The following is a 22,496-nucleotide window of genomic DNA, read 5'->3' as shown; positions in this document are numbered from 1 at the left end:
AGAAAAGCAAGGGAAGAGAGGGGACTGGCGACAACCTATAGAGAGAGGAGAGATAATGCGTAGGCTGTTTTTGGCTGAAAATTTGGGACACCCAATCTTTGGGTCTGCTTTATTTTTAGAAGGAGCTGCCCACTTATTATCACTTAAGAAAAAAATTGTGAACCTATTCAAAACTCAAATAAACTTAGTGAGTTAAGAATTAATGCTATACAGTCACATTCTAGACGCAAATGCATTTCGTTCACACAGATGCAATGCAAACACAGATTCCTCGCGGAAAAGTATCTGCTTTTCCTGGAAAACACTTAAAAATATTCCACTTTTTAGAAAATGCTTCTGAGAGCCCATCTTTATTCTTGTGCTTGCATCTTTACGTGTATTCCTTTTTACAGTTCGGATTTCTTACCAAACCAAAGGAATATTCCCTTTTTTATGCTCTCGTCTTGCATCTTTACGTGTGTTCCTTTTTCTAGTTCGGATTTCTTACCAAACCAAAGGAATATTCCCTTTTTTATGCTCTCGTCACCCACCACGTGACGCATCAATAATATCCATTTCCAGGTCTCTCCTACCAAACTAACAATACAACCCCTTCGCAATGCTTAATGTCACCCATCAAGGCACATCAGAGTTGTCCTTTCCTGATTGCTTTTGATAATTCCAGTAGATCTACAATTCCTAGCCTTACGGTTATGTACAAATTTAAATATCCTAATTTCAATATAAAAAAATTACTTAGAAAAACAAGAAAATAGTCCATTTAGCAACATGTTTTGCTTTCCACAGTGAACTCTCTTTATAGTGTTTTTTGCCTGCAATCTCTCTCTACACCTAGCCTACCTCTCCCTCTCTATCCCCTCCCCTACAAGTTGCGTCTCTGAAGGTTGTGTTGCCCGGGCCACGAGGGCCTAGTGGTGGGCTTCCCATTGTCCAGAGGCTGATTTGGTGGAGTCCTATCGAAGTCGATCTTAGATATAGTAGTTGCCCGTGCTCGAGAAGAGGTTTCCTCATGGTTGCAAACTTTATCATCATCTTTTTACCTTTTCTATTGCATCTTTGACCAGAAAATCCCCCACTTGCCTACTCTAAAACAGCCTCACAAGGCTGGGCACAACCACAAAGAGGCCCTCAATCATGAGATCTAGACAGGAAACCAAAGAGATGACAAACAAAACACTAACACAGAAACTTCAAACGCTCGCTGAGGGCTTTACTATAGCGATAAACAGCCCATTTTCTTTATTTCCTAGCCTCATAAACCTCAGTCAATTTCTTGGCCTTAGTTGAAGAGGTGTGAGCTCCTCGACCATCCATACTTTGCTACCCTATAGTGAGCTGGTTTGGAGAGAGAGAGAGAGAGAGAGAGAGAGAGAGAGAGAGGAAGGGGGGGGGGGGAGAGAAGAAGAAGAAGAAGAAGAGAGGTTTTCAAATTCGTAGGAACAATCCCAAGAGACCTCAGAGATCTATCCAGTGTTGAACTCAAGACTTGTTATTCAAGAGGAAATTAAAATAACCAATCTACCACACCTAGGTGAGTGATATAATTTCCTCTTCTTAATCAGATACACATCCACACTCCCGAGAGAGAGAGAGAGAGAGAGAGAGAGAGAGAGATAGATTGTATTATCGTCCACGGAGGTCAGATATGACCCATGGGACTAAAGACAAGACATTACAAACGTGGGGGGTTTTGGGATACATCTCAATTAAGGACTGAGGGTCCAAAAAGAAGGTAAGATAAGATAAGATGAACAAAATCTATGGAAAAGGGGGTGAGGAGGGGCCGGTTTGGGAGTTCGAAACTCTTGAATAATGGCTTTACCTCCCCGGTCGACACAGAGCCTTGTTAACAACTACACAAGGCTGAAGTCAACCTACAAGACAAAACAATATAAGATTGCAAGTATCCTTTGGGGGGTCTAGGTAAGGGAGAGAAAAAGCATAGTCTCCAAGACTATAAAGTTGAAGGTAGTTGTGGTGATAAGACCATCAAAATGACGGGAGATGGATGGAGCTATATTGCTAGGGGCTACATGTGCACTCATGTTGTCCAAGTCTACCTAGCTCCATCCTGAAACATAATGTGGAAAAAAACATGATAATACTTCTTTTTTGTGAGGGTAGTGAGAAGGATGTGAGAACCCACTAGCTCGCTTCTTCTCATAAGAGGCAAGACGAGGGAGTGTTTTCAGATAAAGATCTCCATACTCTAGTCTGATTAGCTAGGCTCTTAAACTCGCAACGGTTCTTTGCCGAGGTTGATTCGGTGAGCCATAAAGATGCCCCAAACAACCTTGTTCAGCTCGAGCATAATAAGGTAAGGCCTTTTTGAACTTAGCTCTCAAAAGTTGACGGTGATGAACCAAACAGATGTCCTAAATAGCCTCGCAATAACCTGTATAGATCAAGCCAAAGGAACACAATCACCCTTTGACCCAAAACATGACCCAAAACAAGTCTTTACATCGTGTCTAGGTCCACCTAATGGAACCTGTAGCAATGGCCTAGGCTACAGGCACAGCGTCAGCTTCAAGATCATGTAGATGTATGAGGTCTGGACCTTTGTTGTTTATGCCAAATAGTTAAGGTCAACTCACGTTGCACGGTCTGCAGACACCATGAATCCACAAGCTAACCGAGCAGCAAGATCTCGTCTCCTCCAAACTACGACTCATATATCCAAGGAATCCACAAGTCACAACTCCCACAAGAGCCCCAAACCACCACAGATACAGGCTGAAGATGTCAAATCCATACTCCTCCAAGATGTTGCTGAAGAAGATGGTAGCCGCAAGGCACACCTTCAGCTATCAAAAATAAAGCAAGGGCCTGTGAACACACATGCAAAGGGTGAGAATCCTGCTATATAAAGAGTTTTAGCAGCCACTTCAATCTCCCACATGAGATTTGATTAAAACATTGCTTTTAGAGATGTACCAATTGTCCATGTTCAGAACCCAGCAAGACTCCAACAGAATGGCCCAAAAACAGCCACCAAATGATAACTCATGAGCCAAGCCAGATTACACAACACACGTATGAATGCACTACAAGGAGAAGGCAAAAAATTTTGTTGTAAGTTTTGAAAGCTCTCACACCAAATCAGATCAAAACGTTGCTCTTGTAGTTGCAATGACTAGAAAAATCACAATTACTGTAAAACAAGGCAAAGCAGCCAACAAAGGATACCTGGCATGCCACACCGCCAGCACAAAGCAGCTATACAACAACCCCCCCCACCCCCCCCCCCCGCGCCTGCAGCAAGATATGAGAAACAAGGGGTAAAAGGAATTTATGGGAGAGTGCCCAGCCACCCAGCTCACCACAAAACAGGGCCAAAATTAACACAAGACTTAAAGGCCAATGCCACTGGCTGGCCAATCCAGGACAATAACTAGCCATACAAGCATGCTAATCTACTCAATGTGAAGCAGCACCAGATGAACTATGGCACAAATAAAATATAGCCTTTTAGAGGCATCAGAGAACCAAAATAAAGCATTCTCAACCAGGAGCACATTATGCAGAAAACCTCGAGCTTAGCTAAATACCTGGCAGACAAGGTCTGCAAAAAGATTCAAAATGCCGGCAGTGAGACTCTTTGTAATAAGGGGATGGTCTTCCAACGTCTCCATGTACCTGACAAGTCACTTGGGTAAGGAAAGCAATGTCAGTGGATATAGGAAAGTGAAAAATAACATCACCAATTCGAGAAGTAAGAATGGTGCTTTTCAAACCTGGCCCATAAGCTGCCAAACACTCCAATTCCACCAACTTTTCCATAAGCCCCATCGCCATGGCCTCCACTGCCCCCGGAACCACCCATACCGCCACGGCCATCACCACTGCCTCCATCCCCTTCCTTGTACACTCTGCAGGATAAACTGGAGCCCAATGGATGAAATACGATGCGCCGACCACCAGTCGGTACCCAAAACTGCTTGCAAAGAGAGCCCGGAAGAGGGGAGTGGCTCTCTGAAGCTTGAAATCTTTTGCTAAAAGAGCAGGAGCAATGTGCCGCTGTGGCTATGGAGAGCATATTTGCAAGCTTTCTGGGAGATATGATAGGGGCAGGGCGATATGAGAGCTGCAGACATCAACCGGTAGGTGTTCCTCCTCCTCTGCAAAACAAAACTCATCTATTGTGCGATCCTCTCGTGTGCTTTGCCGCCAGAAGTGTGCGTTGTCACGCTATATGAAAATTAGGCATCTACGTGTCCCGAAGGCCTCTGACTAGAATCCACGTGCACAGACGGGGGGCCGGCGGAGCGTGGGAGAGAGAGAGAGAGAGAGCGAGGAATGGAAGGTGTGTGTGTGTGTGTGTGTGTGTGTGTGTGTGTGTGTGTGAGAGAGAGAGAGAGAGAGAGAGGGGGGGGGGAGAAGTAGGGGCAAAATTGCTTATCATGCACCACAAGTAAAGATCATGGTCACACCAAATGCATCAAGAAACTGTTGTACGTGTTGGAGTAGAGTGAAGAAACTTGTGCGACGGTTGTATTTCTCTAAGCTCTAAACCTACGATAGCCCATCGGGGCACCTATGCTTTGCAATATCTCGGTTGCAAGCACCTCTTTGTAGCGACTACAATGCCTTGGTCATGGCCGCATAAGTGTTGTAAGTGCTCTGGGAGATGGCTTTTACTAGCTTTTGAAGAGCATTCAACCGCTGTAATAACCACTAGGTGGGACAAAGCTCTTAAGAGACCTAAGAAGAGAGAGAACTTGGTTTTGTAACGATGAACTAAACAAGACAAAACCCCACAATTATCCAAAAGGAAGAGAGGGGTTTTCCTTTTGAGTGTGAGAGTGTGTTTTTTTTCTTTCTTTCTTTTTTTCTTTTGTGTGTGTGTGTGTTGGGGGGGGGGGGGGGGGGGGGGGGGGGGGGGGGGTTGTTGTTTGATGAAGTGCTTACTTTTAAAGGTCAAAAATTTTGCTTCATCTTCTATGAGAGGATAATCAGTTGTCTCAGTGCTGCAATGAGAAGATTAACTATAAATGGGTGTAGTAAATTTATGTGGAAAGAATAACGTATACAACAATGAGGAGGCAATTCAAGCCTATGTTATCACCATTTTATCTTTGTTCATTAATTTGTTCAAAAGATTCTTTTGATGTTGAAATTAATAGTAAGGTCTAAAGGTGTGGGTAAGGTCGGCAAGCAACATGCAAAGCTAGGGTTGGGAAGCCTTGGCAAAGCCTGTTATGAGTGCGTCTTGAGCTACAGAAAAGAAGGCGCTCACGATATACGGGTTTGGTGTTTGATTGTTTGAAACACTTCACCTTGATTGTACAACTTGATACTTGATTAAGGAAACTTGATTGCAAGGCTTGGTTTACAAGAATAAAGCTTTAGTATAAGATGAGAGCTAGTATTGGCAAGATTGAGGAGCTTGTAGCCCAAGACCTCTATTTATACTAAGCCCAAGGAGGTTAAGAACCTTTTAGAACTTTTTAGGTTCTTCCTCAAGCTTTTAGATCCTTTTAGAACTTTGTAAATTCTTCTAGCTAACTCTAGAACCTTTTAGATTCTTCTAAAATCTTCTTGAACTTTTAAAATCTTCTTGATGCTTCTATAATCTTTTAGAACCTTCTAAGTTCTTCTAGATTCTTCTAAATGTTTTTAGAACCTTCTAAAAGCTTCCAAAATGAACTAAATGTTCACATCTATGGCGAAGCTGCCAATTTAGAGCTACCAATGGCCACCAGGTGGTGGCACTAACAGCACACAGTCACTATCCCTGCCAGGAGGGGCTTCATAGCATGCAAAGATGGTGCCAATGACGGGAGGCGGAGCAATGTAGTGGACTTGGTGGACATTGAGGCAATAACGACATGCTCAAGGGCAGAGAAGGAAAACACAACGAACGCGCGCAAGCGAGGGTCCTCTAGATCCACGAGAGTCCATGTGTATCCCCATGGATCCTCCTTCCCCCTTTGTTTGGTCGTCTACTCCCTTTGCGTTTCCTCAATTCCTTTCAAAAAACAAGATTCAAAATCTTTGGCTTCTCTTTTTGCTTGTTTTCCCACATGCTATCTCCCTTAGATTCCACCTTTGGCTTGTTTTTCCACAAGGTATCTCCCTTAGATTCCACTTAATAAAACCCTCAAAAAGGATTTATCCCACCTACCACAACTTCTTGAGTCTCTTTATCTCAATTCTCAACCATAGATATGGGTTTTCTTCACATGTCATTGGTCTAAGTTTCTTATTTATTGTTTAGTGTATTGATACTTGATGACTTTAAATGGAATGAGTCATTTCAAGAAAGATTTGAGTATGGTCTTTAGCTTTTTAATCGGTCTTCAGAATTGTACATCCAAGGAAAGTTTTTTGCAAGCATTTTACAGCGAGCCGATTCTAAGTATCTTCCAAGAAGCTGTGCAAGGCCTCCTAAAATCTTAATTAACTTTGTCTTGCTTTGGGTATAAACTCACATTGGCATGGGCTACGTTTTTGGGTGCATAACCAAACATCATTACTACATACATATTCAAACTAGCATGCTTATAAACATAATGAAAGAGAAACTTACTAACCATTATTATATACATATTCAAACTAGCATGCTTATAACCATAATTAATGTAATGGAATTGGCCTATTAACTTAAATTGTAGCGGAAGGAGAATAACTTTGTGAGCATTTTATTAAGGAGATTCCTTCATGTGGGTGGAGAGAGTGTTTGGATGGAGAGAGCAACAATAAACACACTTCCTAATTAACATGGCATGACCAATAACTTGTAAAAGAGAGAGAGATAGAGAATTTGACAACAATTGAGGACCGGATTTACTTGGAGCCGGTCCCCCCGCCAGAAGGCTTTTGTATTATAGATTTCCTCATAAGAGGAGCTTGGTACAATACAATCTTTTGTGTTCTTTAAGACCTCTTTAATAGCATGAAGATGTAAAGCTTCATGTACTAAGACTTTGCTGCAAAACAACCATTAGCATGCTTGAAATCATTAACAAGAACTTGTGAACTCATTAATCATTGTGTTCATTCAATCATTTGGGTGCCATGAAGATGGAAGCTTCATGCACCACCATTAGCATACTTATTAACAAAACAAAAACTTGAAATATCCCAAGCCTCTATCCCAAGACCTCAAACACCATAAATGGTGAGGAGAGCTGGCAGGGATTGAGGAAGAATAGAGAAGGAGAAGTATTTCTACAAGAAAGTTTTCATCCCCTTACATATAATCACTCATAAGTAGCATAGCTTAGCTTACATAGAGATTAAGAAGATGTTAGCATGCTTTAAGCTTGGCTCTTTGTTGGATTGGCATCCATAGCCAAGAGGTGTTGGTGTAGGCACCTCCCTTCACCTTGCATGCGAGAGAGAGAAGACTTGTGAGCTTCAAAACTCCTCCACACAAGAATGGGGCGTGGGATTCATGAGAGAGAGAAGGAAATTCGAATTTGGGCTTCTTACCCTAAACCTACTCTCTCATTGGATGCTTTCCGGGCTGGCCAATGGTTGACCTCGATCATCCAAGGCAACAAGGGTATCCTTGTGACAAGTGTCCTTGATACCCCTATTATCACAAGCTTTGGCAATCAAAAATACTTTATTAAATCCTCATTGGGCCTCTCAGTCAATTGGCCAATAGGAATTAAGATAATGTAGCTTAATTCTCATTGGTCATTTGGTAGGCTACCCAATAGGATTTTAGCATCATTTAGCATTAACTAGAAAATGAAATTGCCTTTCCTAATAAAAGATATGCTTAAATCAATTTATTTAAATGCTCATTGGACCTTTAAGGTGGACTACCTTTTAGCACTTTTAGGGGGAGCAGGAGGCCTAGGGTGATGACATGTGTCCTTTGGCCCATAAGGGGCATGGCCTAGAGAGAGAGAGAGAGATATTCTTCTCCCTCATCCCCTACCTTTAGGGCTCGCCCCCTCCTTTGTAGGCCCCCTTTTTGACTCAAGCACCTCAAGCACCTTAGTCATAGTTCTTAGTCAATAAGCACCTCAAGCTGCTTAGTCACCAGCTGCTTAGCATAGGTTCCCCCCTTGGAAAAATAACAAATGCAACTTAATGTCCTAGGTCTAAAGGCATTTAACACTAACCCTTGGAGGCTTTAATGAAGCAAACCCTAGGGTCTTAATGCTCATTAAGTGTACTTGCCCTTTTATAGGCCATCTCCCATATGGACCTGTAATGAGATAAAACTATCTCTCTTTTGGTCCCGTCGTGAGATGAACCTAAAGCACTTCTTGTACCTAGCTCTTGGATAGACCATCCCTCTTTTAGCCATAGTAGAGATGCCATCATCTCTCATGTAGGCCCTTGGTAGAGATAGGTGTAAAAGCACTTATCTATATTCTAACTCTTGGTCCCCTTTTATCTCTCCACATTAAATGATCAGTTTAATATGAGAAAATCATTTGGTAAAGTTAGATATTAGATTTTATGACAATTAAGGAGAAGATTAAGTATCGTTATTACATACATATTCAAACTAGAATGCTTATAACCATAATGAATGAGAAAATTATTAAATGTGAGAGGACACAAAATTGAGGGCCGGATTTTTTAAGGCGGACCCCCCCTTAAAAATCTTTTCATTACTCATGCTCTTAGAGCTCTTTGCAACAAAGAGAAGCTTGAATATAGACATGACTAAGATCTCCATGACCCAAGCAACTTAGTGGCTTCCTTCATCATCGTATGGTGTTCTTGTCTTCTTCAAAGCATCAATGAATAATCAATACATGTACATTGCAGATCTAGACACGAAGGGTCTCAACTTTTGCAACATTTACATTGATGTTTACATTTTATGCAAATCATTGTAAGCAATAACGAAGTACGTTTAGTCCTTTTGCTAGAGCTTATGCGTTCTTTTAGCTCTAGCTCCTACATTGTTTTAGAAAGTTTTAAAGGATAATTCTTAAACTTGATAGACGAACTACCTCCCATTTGGTGTTAGAGTCATCAGACATCGATCATGCTACCCAGAAGAGTTGCACAAGGTAGAAGGCCAGCTTCCAGATTCATGGATGATCCAGATTGCATCATCCCAATCCAAGAAGAATCGGAGTGAGGCTCGGAGACTGAGAGGGAACCTCGGAATGAGACGGATGTTCCTCCACGTCTAGGAACAACTGATGAATCGCTAGATTCTCAGCTTATCAACTCGTTCCATGTGCAGATAAGCAGAGCGAGCAAAATGACGAAACCGGTCTCATGGATCTCGGCACAACCAAAAACATATTGATGAGAGCAAAGGCAGCAAGAGAAGTCATAAGTCATGACACAAACCAGCAAAGAAGAGGGTAGAGGACACAGTGTCTGAAATTGGAAAACACAATAACTAGGAAGCTGACACAGACCATTACAGTAAAAGGAGATCCAAAGACAAGAAACCAATTCACAAAACCAGAACCAGTCACACAAAGCACTCCACTAATCTGAAAATTTATTTTCTAGTTTTCAAAGGAGGTAAGAAGAATGAGCCTAATGTTCACATTCAAGCTTTTGAGCAATATGCAGAAAAGGATATTGACGAGGATGAACGGGGGGAATAGTTTCCCCATACACTCAAAGAGGGAACAATGAAATGGTATTACCATTACCCCCCAGCCTGCCAACTCAAGTCATACAACAATCTCACTAAGGCTTTTCAAATAGAATATTCAGACAACAAGGGAGATGTGGACATCCCGTGCGAGCTAGACAAGATCAAACAAGGCACGTTGTCAATTAAGAGCTATGTGGAAAAAATAAAAGAATTTACCAGACAACTGTGTAATGGAATTAGCCTTTTAACTTGAGTTGGAGCGGAAAGTGAATAACATATTGAGCATTTCCTTGAGCATTCTTTTGAGTATAGATTCATAGTGAGAAAGAAAGTGCTTGGATGGAGAGAGCAACACTAACACACTACTTCATTAACACGGCATGAGCAATATTTGTAAAAGAGAGTGAGAGTTTAGAGAAATCGACACCAATAGAGGACTGGATTAGTTGGAGCCCGTCCCCCCTCCAATAGGCATTTGTATTATAGATTCTTCCATGATGGAAGACTTGTTTACAATACAATTGTTTGTGTTCCTTGAGACCTTCTTGATGAGATGAATATGGTAAGCTTCACTCACCAAGCATTAGCATGGTAACGACAATAAACATGATTAGCATGAACTTGGAAAATGCCCAGCCTCAATCCCAAGACCTCAAACACCATGAAAGGTGAGGAGAGCTGGGAGGGAGTGAGGAAGAAGAGAGAAGTAGAAGTAGCTTTACGAGAAAGCAATAACCCCTTGCACATAATCACTCATAGCTCTTGTAGCATAGCTTAGCATAGTGATAATGGAGATTAGAGAGATTGATAAGTAATCATAAGCATTCTCTTGTGTGGATTTGCATCCATAGCCAAGAGCTTGTGGTAGTAGGCACTCAACTTCTCAAGCTTGGAGAAGGAGATGGAGTTCTTGCTTCACAAGAGTGTGTGAAGGGAAGAATGAGAGTGAGAGAGCTCGTGGGATGCTCAAACGAGAGAGAGAGAGAGAGAGAGAGAGAGAGAGAGAGAGAGAGAGCTAGTTAGGTCGACTCCCTTCCCTAGGCTTTCCTTGAAGCTTATTGGGCCATGTGGCCCTCTAGCCAATGAGAGCTTGGCTCCCTTTGGGGCAAGATGTGTAGTCTCTTGACAAGTGTCCTACTTGAGTAATGTGGCTCTACCCTTGACATGTGGCCCCTTTCCTTTCATAAGAGTATGGGTCCTTGGTGGGGTGCATACTTACTACACACATCCCTCCTTTGTAGGGATTGCCCCCCTCTTTGTAGCAAGACATTTGATCTTGGTAAGCAGGCAGGCCCCCTGCTTAAGCACAACCCTAGCTTAAGCAAGCTGCCCCCTTGCCTGCTTGGACCTTAGTGACTAAAGAGTAAAAATTAAAGACTATGTCTTAAGGCTTTTACACTTACCTTTGGAAGCTTTGATGAAGACAACCCTAAGGTCTTTTGCTCCATTGATTAACCTTGCTCTTTGATAGACCTTTTCTCATTTGGGTCCGTTTACCATTGGCCCCGTGCTGAAATAGATCTATAAGCACATCTATATCTTAACCCCTGTTCCCGTTTATTCTTCCACATTAAGTGATCAGTTTAATATGAGAAAATCATTTGGGTTGGTTAGATATTAGATTTTATGACATTACCTCTCTCTTGAAATCATAGTCGTCCTCGACTATGAGGTAGAAGAGATAAAACCGTAATCATTAGTCAATTTTACTTAGCGGGTAGAGGATCCCTTTTTACCCTACGACATCTTTCCAAGATGGATGACTAATCCATTTGGTGCTTGGGAGACATAGCTGCCACAAGCATGTCTACTCTTTAGTCCATTTCATTCTCCAAAAGTAGAGTGACAATTTCTACTCGGTGTTTGAGAGACGTCGTCGTCACAAACATGATTCTAAGCATGCATACCATTTAAATTTGTGCACAATAAAAAGAGAATTAGTCTTATAAGACAAAAACACGAGTCATTTAAAAGAAATTTGTACATTTGCTTACTTCAAGGTAGCACTGTAAGCATTGACAAGGTTCATACTATCCTTAAGTTGTATTCCTTGCATCCATCTAGCATCTTCAAAAGGATAATTTTTGAATTTAATAAGATACCATCAGATAATCTTACCATGTGTTAGTACCTTGTCTTCATGCCGAAGGATAGCTTCGGGTTGTAGCACCTCTTCTTGGTCTTCAACTTCGGGTGGATCTTCAATAATTGGTTCACTTGGTGGCTCTCCTTTGTATGAGCCAATGGTTGGGCAATTTGAGTTGGTAAGCCGTCTCATTGATAGGCTTCAAGATTTGGAAAGGACCATAGTATCTTTTTGCTAGCTTAGCATAATTCTTTGATGGCCCGTAGGATTTTTTCCCGTCATTTGCCTTAATCGAGCCTTAGGAAACTTAAGTAAGACCCAATCATTTTCTTGGAATGTTAAGGCCCTTCTGTGCTTGTCAGCATCAGCTTTTTGTTGGAATTAGGGTTGCAGAGAAACGCACACAGCTTGGAGAAGACGAAGGAAGCTCAAGGCACACAATAGAGAGTGCATTACTTAGTGTGCAATGGAAACATAGATAGCCCTAGAGTGATGGGCGTATATACAATGCTCGGGGGGAAAAACCTCCTAAAGAGGGAAAAAATGCCATGGCGATCCTAGTGCGTTCACACACATCACTACCACGTGTATATGGTAACAAATCCCCCCTGGAGTGATGCGATGCACGAGAGCTGGCACATGAGTAAAGGGAAGTGCCATGCCCTGAGGACATGATCAGTCCACAAAGGGGAGTAAGCCCAAAGCTTTGCAGAAAGCTTCAAGCTTCTCATGAGACAATGCCTTTGTGAAAAGATCTGTAAGGTTGTCCTATGTTGGCACATAAGCCAAGCTGATCTCTCCTGCTGAGAGCCTCTCCCTGACATAGTGGTAATGCACCTCAATGTGCTTTGTGCGAGCATGAAAAACTAGGTTCCTCGCAACTGCCAATGCGCTCTAACTGTTAGTGTAGATAGTGTTGGCAGTGTCCTGTCCAACACCCAAATCAGCCATAAGGCGTCTGAGCCATACACACTCAACCGTAGCTGTGAAGACTGCCCTGTACTCAGCCTCACAACTCGAAGTGGCCACAGTAGGTTGCTTCTTGCTCAACCTTGATATACATGAACTGCCAAGCATGAAACAAAAACCACTTGTGGACACTCGTGTGTCAAAACAACCAGCCCAATATGAGTCCGAAAAAGCATGTAAGTATGGCGGCAATGATCCCCCCTTGGGATAAAACAAGCCAAGATGTAAAGTGCCACTAAGGTAGCGGAAAATCCTCTTGATAGCCTGCCAATGCTTAGACCTTGGGCTATGCATAAATCTGCTGACCTGTGAGACTGCAAACTGAATATTTGGCATCGTGTTGCATACATAAACGAGGCAGCCAACAGCAGTTTGGTAAAGAGTGACATCAGCAGGATCGCCAGCATCATGTAGACTCAACTTCAAACCTGTTTCCATGGGAGTGGCAATAGCTTTGCAATCCTCAAGTCCAAACTTACATAGGAATGTCTCTATGTAACTTTTCTGACACAAGGCAATACCACCATCATACTGCTTAAACTGTATTCCCAAGTAATGATGCAACAACCCCAAATCTTTCATCTTGAAAGTAGCATTCAAATCAACCTTAAATTCAGCAATACGTCTCTCATTTGGTCCAGTGATCAGCAAATCATCGACATAAAGAACCACAATGAGAAGTATATCACCCTCACGCTTTACATACAATGTGCTTTCTGTTGGACTGTTACGAAAGCCTCGTTTGACCAAATGAGTGTCAGCTTTCTTATACCAAGCACGAGGAGATTGCTTCAACCCATACAAACTCTTCTTACATCTGCACACTTTGTCCTCTTGTCCTTTTATGACAAAAACGCGAGGCTGTGTTACATAAACTTCCTCAAATATGTCACCATTCAAGAAAGCAGTAACAATGTCTGATTGATGTACATCCCAACCAAAATGAGCTGCCAATGCACATAGAATACACACAGTAGTCATAGGACAAGTGGGAGCAAAAGTCTCTTCATAATCTATGCCTTTTTGCTATGCATAACCCTTTGCAACAAGTCGAGCCTTATGGCGATCGATCTCACCATCTGGCTTGCATTTCAACTTGTAAACCCACTTCGTACCAATGGCCTTTTTGCGAGGAGGCAAATCACATAAAGTCCATGTGTCATTTTCTATAAGTGCATCATATTCTGATTGCATGGCAGCCATCCAATTTTTTGAATTTTGTGCTTCATCAAAAGACAGAGGCTCCTTAACATCATGTAAGCTAGACACAGCCAAAGCATAACAATCTGATGCAAAAGATGCATAGCGAGAGCCTGAACGAGTACGACTAGGCAAAGGTGCATCCAATTTACTGTCACGCAAAGTGTGCACCATCCATTTTGGCATACCTCTAGCTTGCTCATTTTCAGCCCTTTCCTCATCAAGTACATCATGTACATCTGCATCAGTAACAGGCTGATCTGTAACATTTTCAGAAACCCCCATAGGATGTACATTTGCCTCATTGGAAATTACATTCGTATTTCCACCACTGAAAAGAGGCAACAAAGTGTCATAAATATCCTGTGAGCTTACATTACTGTCTCTAGTACATGACAACAAGGGCTAAACAGAATCTTCCACAAACACTACATCCCGTGAAACCAGAATACGTTTTGTTTGCGGATGATACAACCTGTAACCTTTGCTGTCAGCACTATAACCAACAAAAATACATTTGACAGCCTTATCATCCAATTTTCTGCGCTGTGTTTGTGGCACCAAAGCATATGCCAAACAGCCGAAAACACGCATGTGCTCAATAGAAGGCTTTCTATCATGCCATGCTTCATATGGAGTAATTGACTTCAAAGATTTCGTAGGACACCTGTTAAGTACATAAGTGGCACACATGATGGCCTCAAGCCAAAAAGAATGGGGCAAAGCTTGACTTTTGACCATATATCGTGCCATTTCCGTCAGTGACCTGTTTTTCCTCTCAGCAACACCATTTTGCTGAGGTGTATAAGGCACTGTACATTGGTGTTTTATCCCACGACTAGCCAGAAATGCATTAAATTCATCAGACATATACTCGCCCCCTCGATCAGAACGGAGGGTGCCCATAGTACATTTCGAGACATTTTCAGCCATAGCCAGAAATTGTTTGAAGCACATAAAAACTTTGGACTTTGCTTTAAGCAGAAATGCCCATGCATGCCTGGAGTAATCATCAATGAAAGTCACGAAGTAAAGGTAGTTGCCCAAGGACGGAGTTTGCATGGGCCCACAAACATCACTATGCACAAGCTGCAACCTGCATGTGGCCCGAACTGAACCATCCTTTGGAAACTTAGAACGTTGCATCTTACCCAAAATACAGCCTTCACAAACATGTTTGACAGGTTTCAAGAGGCGGCAAAGAAGCAACCATAGCAGATTTCTACAAACGCAGCAAACTGGCAAAATTCAGATGACCAAAACGTGCATGCCAAACTTTTGCATGTGAAATAGCCCTTGAATCTGCAACAGTATTTGCAAAATTTTGTCCACACTTGTCATACAAAGTGAGCTTATACAGCAAACGGCACAAAAGGCCACATGCAACAATTTCATCACAAAAACTGAGATCATAAACTTTATATCTGTCATCCACAAATTTGACTACAAGTCCAAGTCTAGCAAGTACGGATACAAACAAGAGATTCTTCTTGATCCTAGGTACATAAAGTGCATCAACAAGTGTGAAGGAACTGCCATTTGCAGCAGTAAGCAAAATATTTCCAACTCCTTGAACTGGATAAGAGGCATTGTTGGCACAAGTGACTGAATACCCATGAGAGACAGACTCGAGAGAGGTAAACCATTCACGATGTGAGGTAATGTGCTTTGTAGCACCACTGTCGGAATACCACACATGTGAATCTGCAGCAACAACTGACAAGCATGCATCATGGATAGCAGGATTGTAAGTGCACTTTGCGCTAAAAGCCCATTCTGCATCAACATCAGCATTACAGTCTCCTTTTACAGAAGACTCAACAATGGCTGCATTTGTAGTGGAACAAACATTTGCAGTGGAACCATCCTCTTTCTTCTTAGCCTCTTTGGCCTTCAACTTAGGACACAACTTGATCAAGTGATCATTAGCTTTACGATAATGGCAACGTATCTTCTTTTTGCCCTTATCACCATAATTGCCAAACGAAGTGCTACCAGTAGAAGCATCAGGAACAGAAGTTTCGCCACTCGTAGCAGAACCATAAGAAGTGGCTGCATTAATGTTACCACCCTTTCTTTGAGAAGCAATAAAAGCCTATTCAATTGCATGTTGCCTAGTCCTGTTTTTTTTGGAAAGTGACTCTTGCAACAACAATTTGCATAATGCATCAAACTTGACAACTTCTGGATTTCCTTGGGTCATCCGTCTCCAAGTACTAGCAAAAGTCTGGTAGGAATCTAGTAAGGCATCAAGAACAGTCTGCACAAGGGAACTGTCTGAAATGACTTCACCTGCAGAAATAAGCTACTCATTGATATCCTTGACACTAGCAAGGAAAGTGTCCATATCATCTTCCTCATGCATAATCTTTGACTCCAGCTCTTTACGCAGCAAAGCAATTTTAGCCTCATTGTGGCTTGCATAAAGACCTGCTAGAATATCCCAAGCCTGTTTTGTAGATTTTGCTGAATGGATGTGAGGAACAATTGTGGGCTTCACAGACAACGCAATCAATGCATGAGCCTGCGCATCCTTAACATCCCAACGAGCTTGTTCTGCCGTAGGCAAAACAACTCTAACAGCAGCAATCCTTGCAGCAAGACCTGCAACATCCTCAACATCTCCTACATCCTCAAAACCAGGACGTACATCAATGCCCTGCACAATATTCCAGACGCCTTTTGACACAAGAACGTGTTGCATCATATAAGCCCACATAGGGTAATTGTCCCCATCCAACCTGTCCTCAGCAGCAAACATCTTGAACACATCTGTGTTGTTGTTGTCAGCCATGGTAAATGCTGCACGTGATGTGAAAACTGCCCAAAAATAGGAGAAACAGAGGGGGAACAACACGTGCTATATAGAACAAACTGTAGAAGACTGTAAGGCACCTGTTATGCAGAAAACGGCTGACAGAAACTTTGCACAAAATGACGAAATAGCCTATGCAGTACTGCCTGTAGTGGAAACGGGGACCGAAATGAGCCCGAATAAAAAATCTGAGCAGACTAAGCTCTATGAGTACTCCCAAAATATTTGTCGACCTACGAACACTCGCCAAAGCTCACTGAAATTGGAGAAAGTGAGCAGGCGTGTGCTGGAGCAGCTGGTGACTAAGCCCGGGAGGACGCAACCTGCTTTGATACCAATTGTTGGAATTAGGGTTACTGAGAAACGCACACAGCTTGGAGAAGACAAAGGAAGCTCAAGGCACACAATAGAGAGTGTATTACTTAGTGTGCAATGGAAAGATATATAGCCCTAGAGTGATGGACGTATATACAATGCTCGGGGGAAAAAACCTCCTAAAGAGGGAAAAAATGCCCCGGTAGTCGTAGTGTGTTCACACACATCACTACCACATGTATATGGTAACACTTTTTGCCTTTGTTGAGAGATGGATATAGCCTCCTTAATCTTTTGAAAAGATTCTTGTAGGTCACGGCTATACTCATCGGCGGCAAAGATCTTCCCATGTACTTTAAGTAGCAAGGGACTTTTTGGTCTTCCTTCAATGATCTCAAAAGGTGCCTTTCCCGTAAAAGTATGTACATTATTATTGTAAGCATACTCTACAAGTGGTAAGTACTTTTCCCATTGTGAGCGTTGATCTACTTCTGTAACATAAGTCTTTAGTAGATCGAGTATTGTAAGATTGGCTATTTCACTTTGGCCATCCGTTTGTGGGTGATAGGCCGAAGAGAAGTTCAATCTTGTTCCTAGATTTTCAAAGAGACCTTTCCAAAAATTACTGGTCATTCTAGGATCTCTATCTGACACAATGGATGTGGGTAATCCCTGGTGCTTGAAAATCTGAGATATGAAGAGAGTTGCCATTTGATGTGTCTTAATAGTCTTTTTGACAGGAATAAAGTGTGCTTGTTTGCAAAACCTGTCAACTATTGTCCATATTCCCGTATTCCGATGGGTAGACTCGGGTAATCCAAAGATGAAATCCATGTTTATACTCTCCCATGGTGAATTTGGGATAGGCAATTGCTGGAGTAATCCAGGTTGCTTTCCTCTATCATATTTGGTCTTTTGGCATACTACACATTTTGAAACATACTTATGTATGGCCACTTTCATGGTAGGCCAATAGAAGTATGTCTCTACTCCTCGGAGAGTAGATTGAATACCTCTATGCCCCGCATATGGAGGAGCATGGGATTCATACATTACTTTGTCACGAAGGGGATGTGTAACACATAGCCTATTGCCGTGGAGAAGATAATCATCCTGCAAGGTGAATGGTTCCTCTTTCTTCCCCAAAGCAAGGGCTGACATTATGTCCCTGAAGTCACGGTCATTAGCATACTCGTCTATCATAGAAGATAGGTCATTGTGAGTAGCTATAGACACTGCATTAACTTTTGGTCGTCGTGAAAGTGCATCAACCACTTGATTGTGCTTACCAACAATGTGAGCAATATGAAAATTAAATTGCGAAAGAAAATTTGCCCACCTCATTTGTTTGTCGGAGAGCTTGGTTTGCGTCATAAAATACTTGAGTCTTTGGTGGTCGGTTCACAGAATAAATGGAGTCCCCAATAGGTAGTGCTTCCATGTGTCTAGGACATGTAGAACAGCTAAAAGCTCTTTCTCATAAATGCCCAAGACTCGTTTATCAGTATTGAGTCATCGGCTCTCATATGCTATGGCATGCCCTTCTTGAAGCAAAACTGCTCCAAGGCAATCACCACAAGCATCACATTGGACCTCAAATGGCTTTGAGAGATCAGGAAGCATGAGGACTGGTTGAGAGGTAAGCTTCTCCTTGAGCTTGTCAAAAGCATTTTGCTCCTTAGCAGTCCATACATATTTAACGTTCTTCTTAGTTAAGTCGTGTAATGGTCCTGCTACTTGGGAGAATTTTGCTATGAAGCATCTATAGTATGCGCACATACCAATAAAGCTTCTTAGCTCATGTAGATTCCTTGGGTTAGGCCATGATTTTATTACCTCTAACCCGGTGGATCCATACGGATACCATCTTGAGAGATAATATGACCTAAGTATTGAAACTCTGAAGGAAAAATTCACTTTTCTTTTGGTTGAGAAAAAGCTTATTCTCCCTCAATGCTTGAAAAATCACTTGGAGATGTTGCTCATGTTCCTCCAAAGACTTGGAGTAGATGATGATATCATCAAAGAACACTCCAATGAATTTGCGGTACGGTCTAAAAATTTTCTCCATTAGACGATTGAATGTAGCCGGTGCATTAGTCAAACCAAAAGGCATGACTAGATATTCATAAAGACCAAACATTGTGCAAAATGCGGTCTTTAAGATATCTTCATCTGCTATCCTTATTGATGATAGCCACTCTTAAGGTCAATCCTACTAAAGTAGGTAGAGCCTTGTAGCTTATCAAACAAATCTTCTACCCGAGGCATGGGAAATATGTTTTTGATAGTGATATGATTTAATGCTCGGTAGTCCACACAGTACCATCTTTCTTTTGCACTACAAGGACTGGAGAACAAAAGGGAGAGGAACTTGGCCTCACCATCCCTTTGTCTACTAGTTCTTGTACTTGCCTCATGATCTCCTCTTGTTGAGCTTGTGAGACTCGATAAGGAGGCTTGTTAGGTGGTGAGCTTCCAAGAAGGAGCTCAATGCGATGGTCATCATCCCCTCGTTTTGGAGGTAAGTCCATAGGGATATCGTTGATGAACACATCTTGGAATCCTTTTAGAAAATTAGACAAGTATAACTCTTCTTGATTCCTACCATTTACATTTGATGAAACATTAGGATCTTTTGGAGACTCTTTGACAAAAATCATATACGTAGAAACTGAGCTCATTGATTTATCAAAAGCAAGAGAATTTACAAGTGGAATAGTGCGACCACGCTCACTAGCATCTATATACATATTCTTTCCCCTATAAGTGAAGTAAATTCTCCTTTCAGGGAACTTCATATTGGTAGCCATGCGATCAAACCATGGTGCCCCTAGGATGAAGAAGTCTTCTTTGTCGACATAGCTTTGGACATGAAGCCTCAACTTCACAATCAAGGGAGTAACAGAGGCTTGATGTCCCTTGAAAGCTGTGTCAGCCGTTACCATATCTCCCATCTCGAAAGCTTGAATGCCCAACTTGGTGGCCAACTCCGTTGATATGAAATTGTGAGTAGAGCCAGGGTCAAACAAGATGAATGCATCATGCTCTCTTACCTTTCCCCAAGCATAGGAGAGTGATGAGCCTTTGCAATGAGCATCCTCTTTTGGAGCTTCGATGGTGGAAGCCCTAGGAGTCTCATTGCGAGTATTCTTCTTGGGGCAAGAACGATAGCCGTGTCCTTGCTCCCCACACTTGAAACACTTATGGTCCTTGCAAAAAGCTTCAAGCTCTTCAGGAGAGAGTTTGTTTTTACCTTTGTAAACTCCCTTCTCCTTGGATCGATTGTTGTTGTTGTTATTATTGGAAGTGCCTTGGGAAGAATTTTGAGCATTGGTCTTCCCCTTTGGTCTTCCCCTTTGCATCATTTTTGCCTTTGTTGTCCATGGGTTTGACATTACGTCTAGCCCCTTGATGGAAATTGATATGTGAAGCAACCATGGTGTAATGGATTACTTCGCTAATAGTACCAGGCCATTGAGAGTTGATGTATTCGGCCATCTCTTCAGGTAATCCCGCACATAATTGTTGTCTTCGCTTGGCAAAGTCTATCTTTTGAAAAACAGTAGCCTTGAGATGTAAATCCCAAAACTTGTCTACATACTTATAGATAGACTCATGAGAGAGAAGCTTCAAGCTGCGCCATTAGGTAAGCACTTTGTCCTTTGCACTGCTTGCAAAGAATTGCTTCATGATGGAAATCCTCGTAGAGTTTTCCATGTCTTTGGGGCTTCTCCGTTGCCACGAAGGCTAGCCCACAATTGACGAGCTGATTTTTGAAAGTGCATAGCTACATGGCATAGCTTGGAGGACTCTATAAAGCCCTCGTCTCCAAAGGCCGCATCAAATTGCTGGATGAAGGCCAACACTTTGTCGGTAGCACCAAAGGTGCCATCATAAGTGAGAAAAGAGATACTCTTTCCTCCCTCCTTGAACTTCTTTAGCTTTTGGGACCTTCTCCATGCAGGGAATGATTTGCAATGTCCTTCCCTCTTGTATTCTCTAGGAGAATATCCATAGCTTTCATCGGAAGAGGAGGAAGGTGAAGATGAAGGAGAAGAGGGTGACCTCTTCCTAGCCCTTTTCTTCCTTTGTTTCCTCTCTTCTCTTTTGAAATGACGAGGAGAAGGACTATGTGTTGATCTTTTCCTCTTGGGAGGAGTAGGCGATCGTCAAGACCGCTGTCTTCATGGAGCCACATCTTCAGAGGAACTTAAATTTTCATTGCTTTCTTGCTCTTTGGATTCCTCCTCTCATATGGGAGAGAGTCTTCTTTTGGAGGTCCCTTCAAGAGGCCTCCTAAGCTCTCTCTCCTCTTGGAGAGGAAGGGAAATTCCATAAGCACAAAGTTGTTGAGTAACTTCAGCTTGCAAAGCAGGGTTGCCCATAGCTTGCTACAACCTAGTTACGAGATAATTCACAAACATGGGAGCATCATCATTAGCACCTTCATGTGCGAAATATAAGCTATCAATGTTCATTCTACTCTCTTGATTATTGTCAGCCATGTTAACAAAATTTATGTATGTACTTAGTGTATGCTTTGGCAATTCAAAACCTTAGTTGTCACTCCTCTTAGCCTTTGAAAATCGACTCTTAAGTATCTACACCCACGGCTCAAAGTGGTTAATTATAGAGAGTAGAGGAGTAGGTCTAACATAGCAGAGTTGCCGAGGGCTAGTTCCTTTCGGACTTCTTATGGCTCAATAATGATAAAGCCGTAGGCAAGTCTAAAAAGACTCCATGATTAAGTCCAAAGCTCCCGAGGTGTGCACCATACCCCACATAATGGGCTCAACCAAACTGATCATAGATCCCAGTTCCACTTACCCTAATATAATTAACAACATCAACCATTTATAGGCTACTTAAGGACCTCTCTTCTTAATCAAGAAAAGACAAACCAAATGATTTGATACCAATGTAATGGAATTAGCCTTTTAACTTGAGTTGGAGCGGAAAGTGAGTAACATATTGAGCATTCTTTTGAGTATAGATTTATAGTGAGAAAGAAAGTGCTTGGATGGAGAGAGCAACACTAACACACTACTTCATTAACATGGCATGAGAAATACTTGTAAACGAGAGTGAGAGTTTAGAGAAATTGACACCAATAGAGGACTGGATTAGTTGGTCCCCCCTCCAATAGGCATTTGTATTATAGATTCTTCCATGACGGAAGACTTGTTTACAATGCAACTGTTTGTGTTCCTTGAGACCGTCTTGATGAGATGAAGATGGTAAGCTTCACTCACCAAGCATTAGCATGGTAACAACAATAAACATGATTAGCATGAACTTGGAAAATGCCCAGCCTCAATCCCAAGACCTCAAACACCATGAAAGGTGAGGAGAGCTGGGAGGGAGTGAGGAAGAAGAGAGAAGTAGAAGTAGCTCTACGAGAAAGCAATAACCCCTTGCACATAATCACTCATAGCTCTTGTAGCATAGCTTAGCATAGTGATAATGGAGATTAGAGAGATTGATAAGCAATCATAAGCATTCTCTTGTGTGGATTTGCATCCATAGCCAAGAGCTTGTGGTAGTAGGCACTCAACTTCTCAAGCTTGGAGAAG

The 22,496-nt window shown here is 42.1% G+C and overlaps 1 protein-coding gene across 2 annotated transcripts in view; it reads right to left on the bottom strand.

The window, feature by feature from the left end:
- The window catches only part of LOC147452288 (uncharacterized), a 75,790-nt gene extending 71,429 nt beyond the window's left edge, over window positions 1-4,361 (bottom strand). Inside the window, exons 1-2 of one of the 2 annotated variants that reach the window (XM_086518045.1) lie at window positions 3,738-4,361; window positions 3,552-3,639 (exon numbers count right to left, since the gene is read on the bottom strand). In XM_086518045.1, the coding sequence (XP_086374171.1) occupies window positions 3,552-3,639; window positions 3,738-4,039 (390 nt within the window). In that variant the 5' untranslated portion in view covers window positions 4,040-4,361. The remainder of the gene's footprint in view (window positions 1-3,551; window positions 3,640-3,737) is intronic. The other variant, XM_086518044.1, reaches the window with a different exon arrangement.
- Window positions 4,362-22,496: the final 18,135 nt, after the last annotated feature.

This window comes from Adiantum capillus-veneris, chromosome 8 (genome assembly GCF_014529385.1).
Source record: "Adiantum capillus-veneris isolate H3 chromosome 8, ASM1452938v2, whole genome shotgun sequence".
Classification (NCBI taxonomy): Eukaryota; Viridiplantae; Streptophyta; class Polypodiopsida; order Polypodiales; family Pteridaceae; genus Adiantum; species Adiantum capillus-veneris.
Note: the sequence above shows the minus strand (reverse complement) of the source record. Positions and strands in the feature narration are given on the sequence as shown.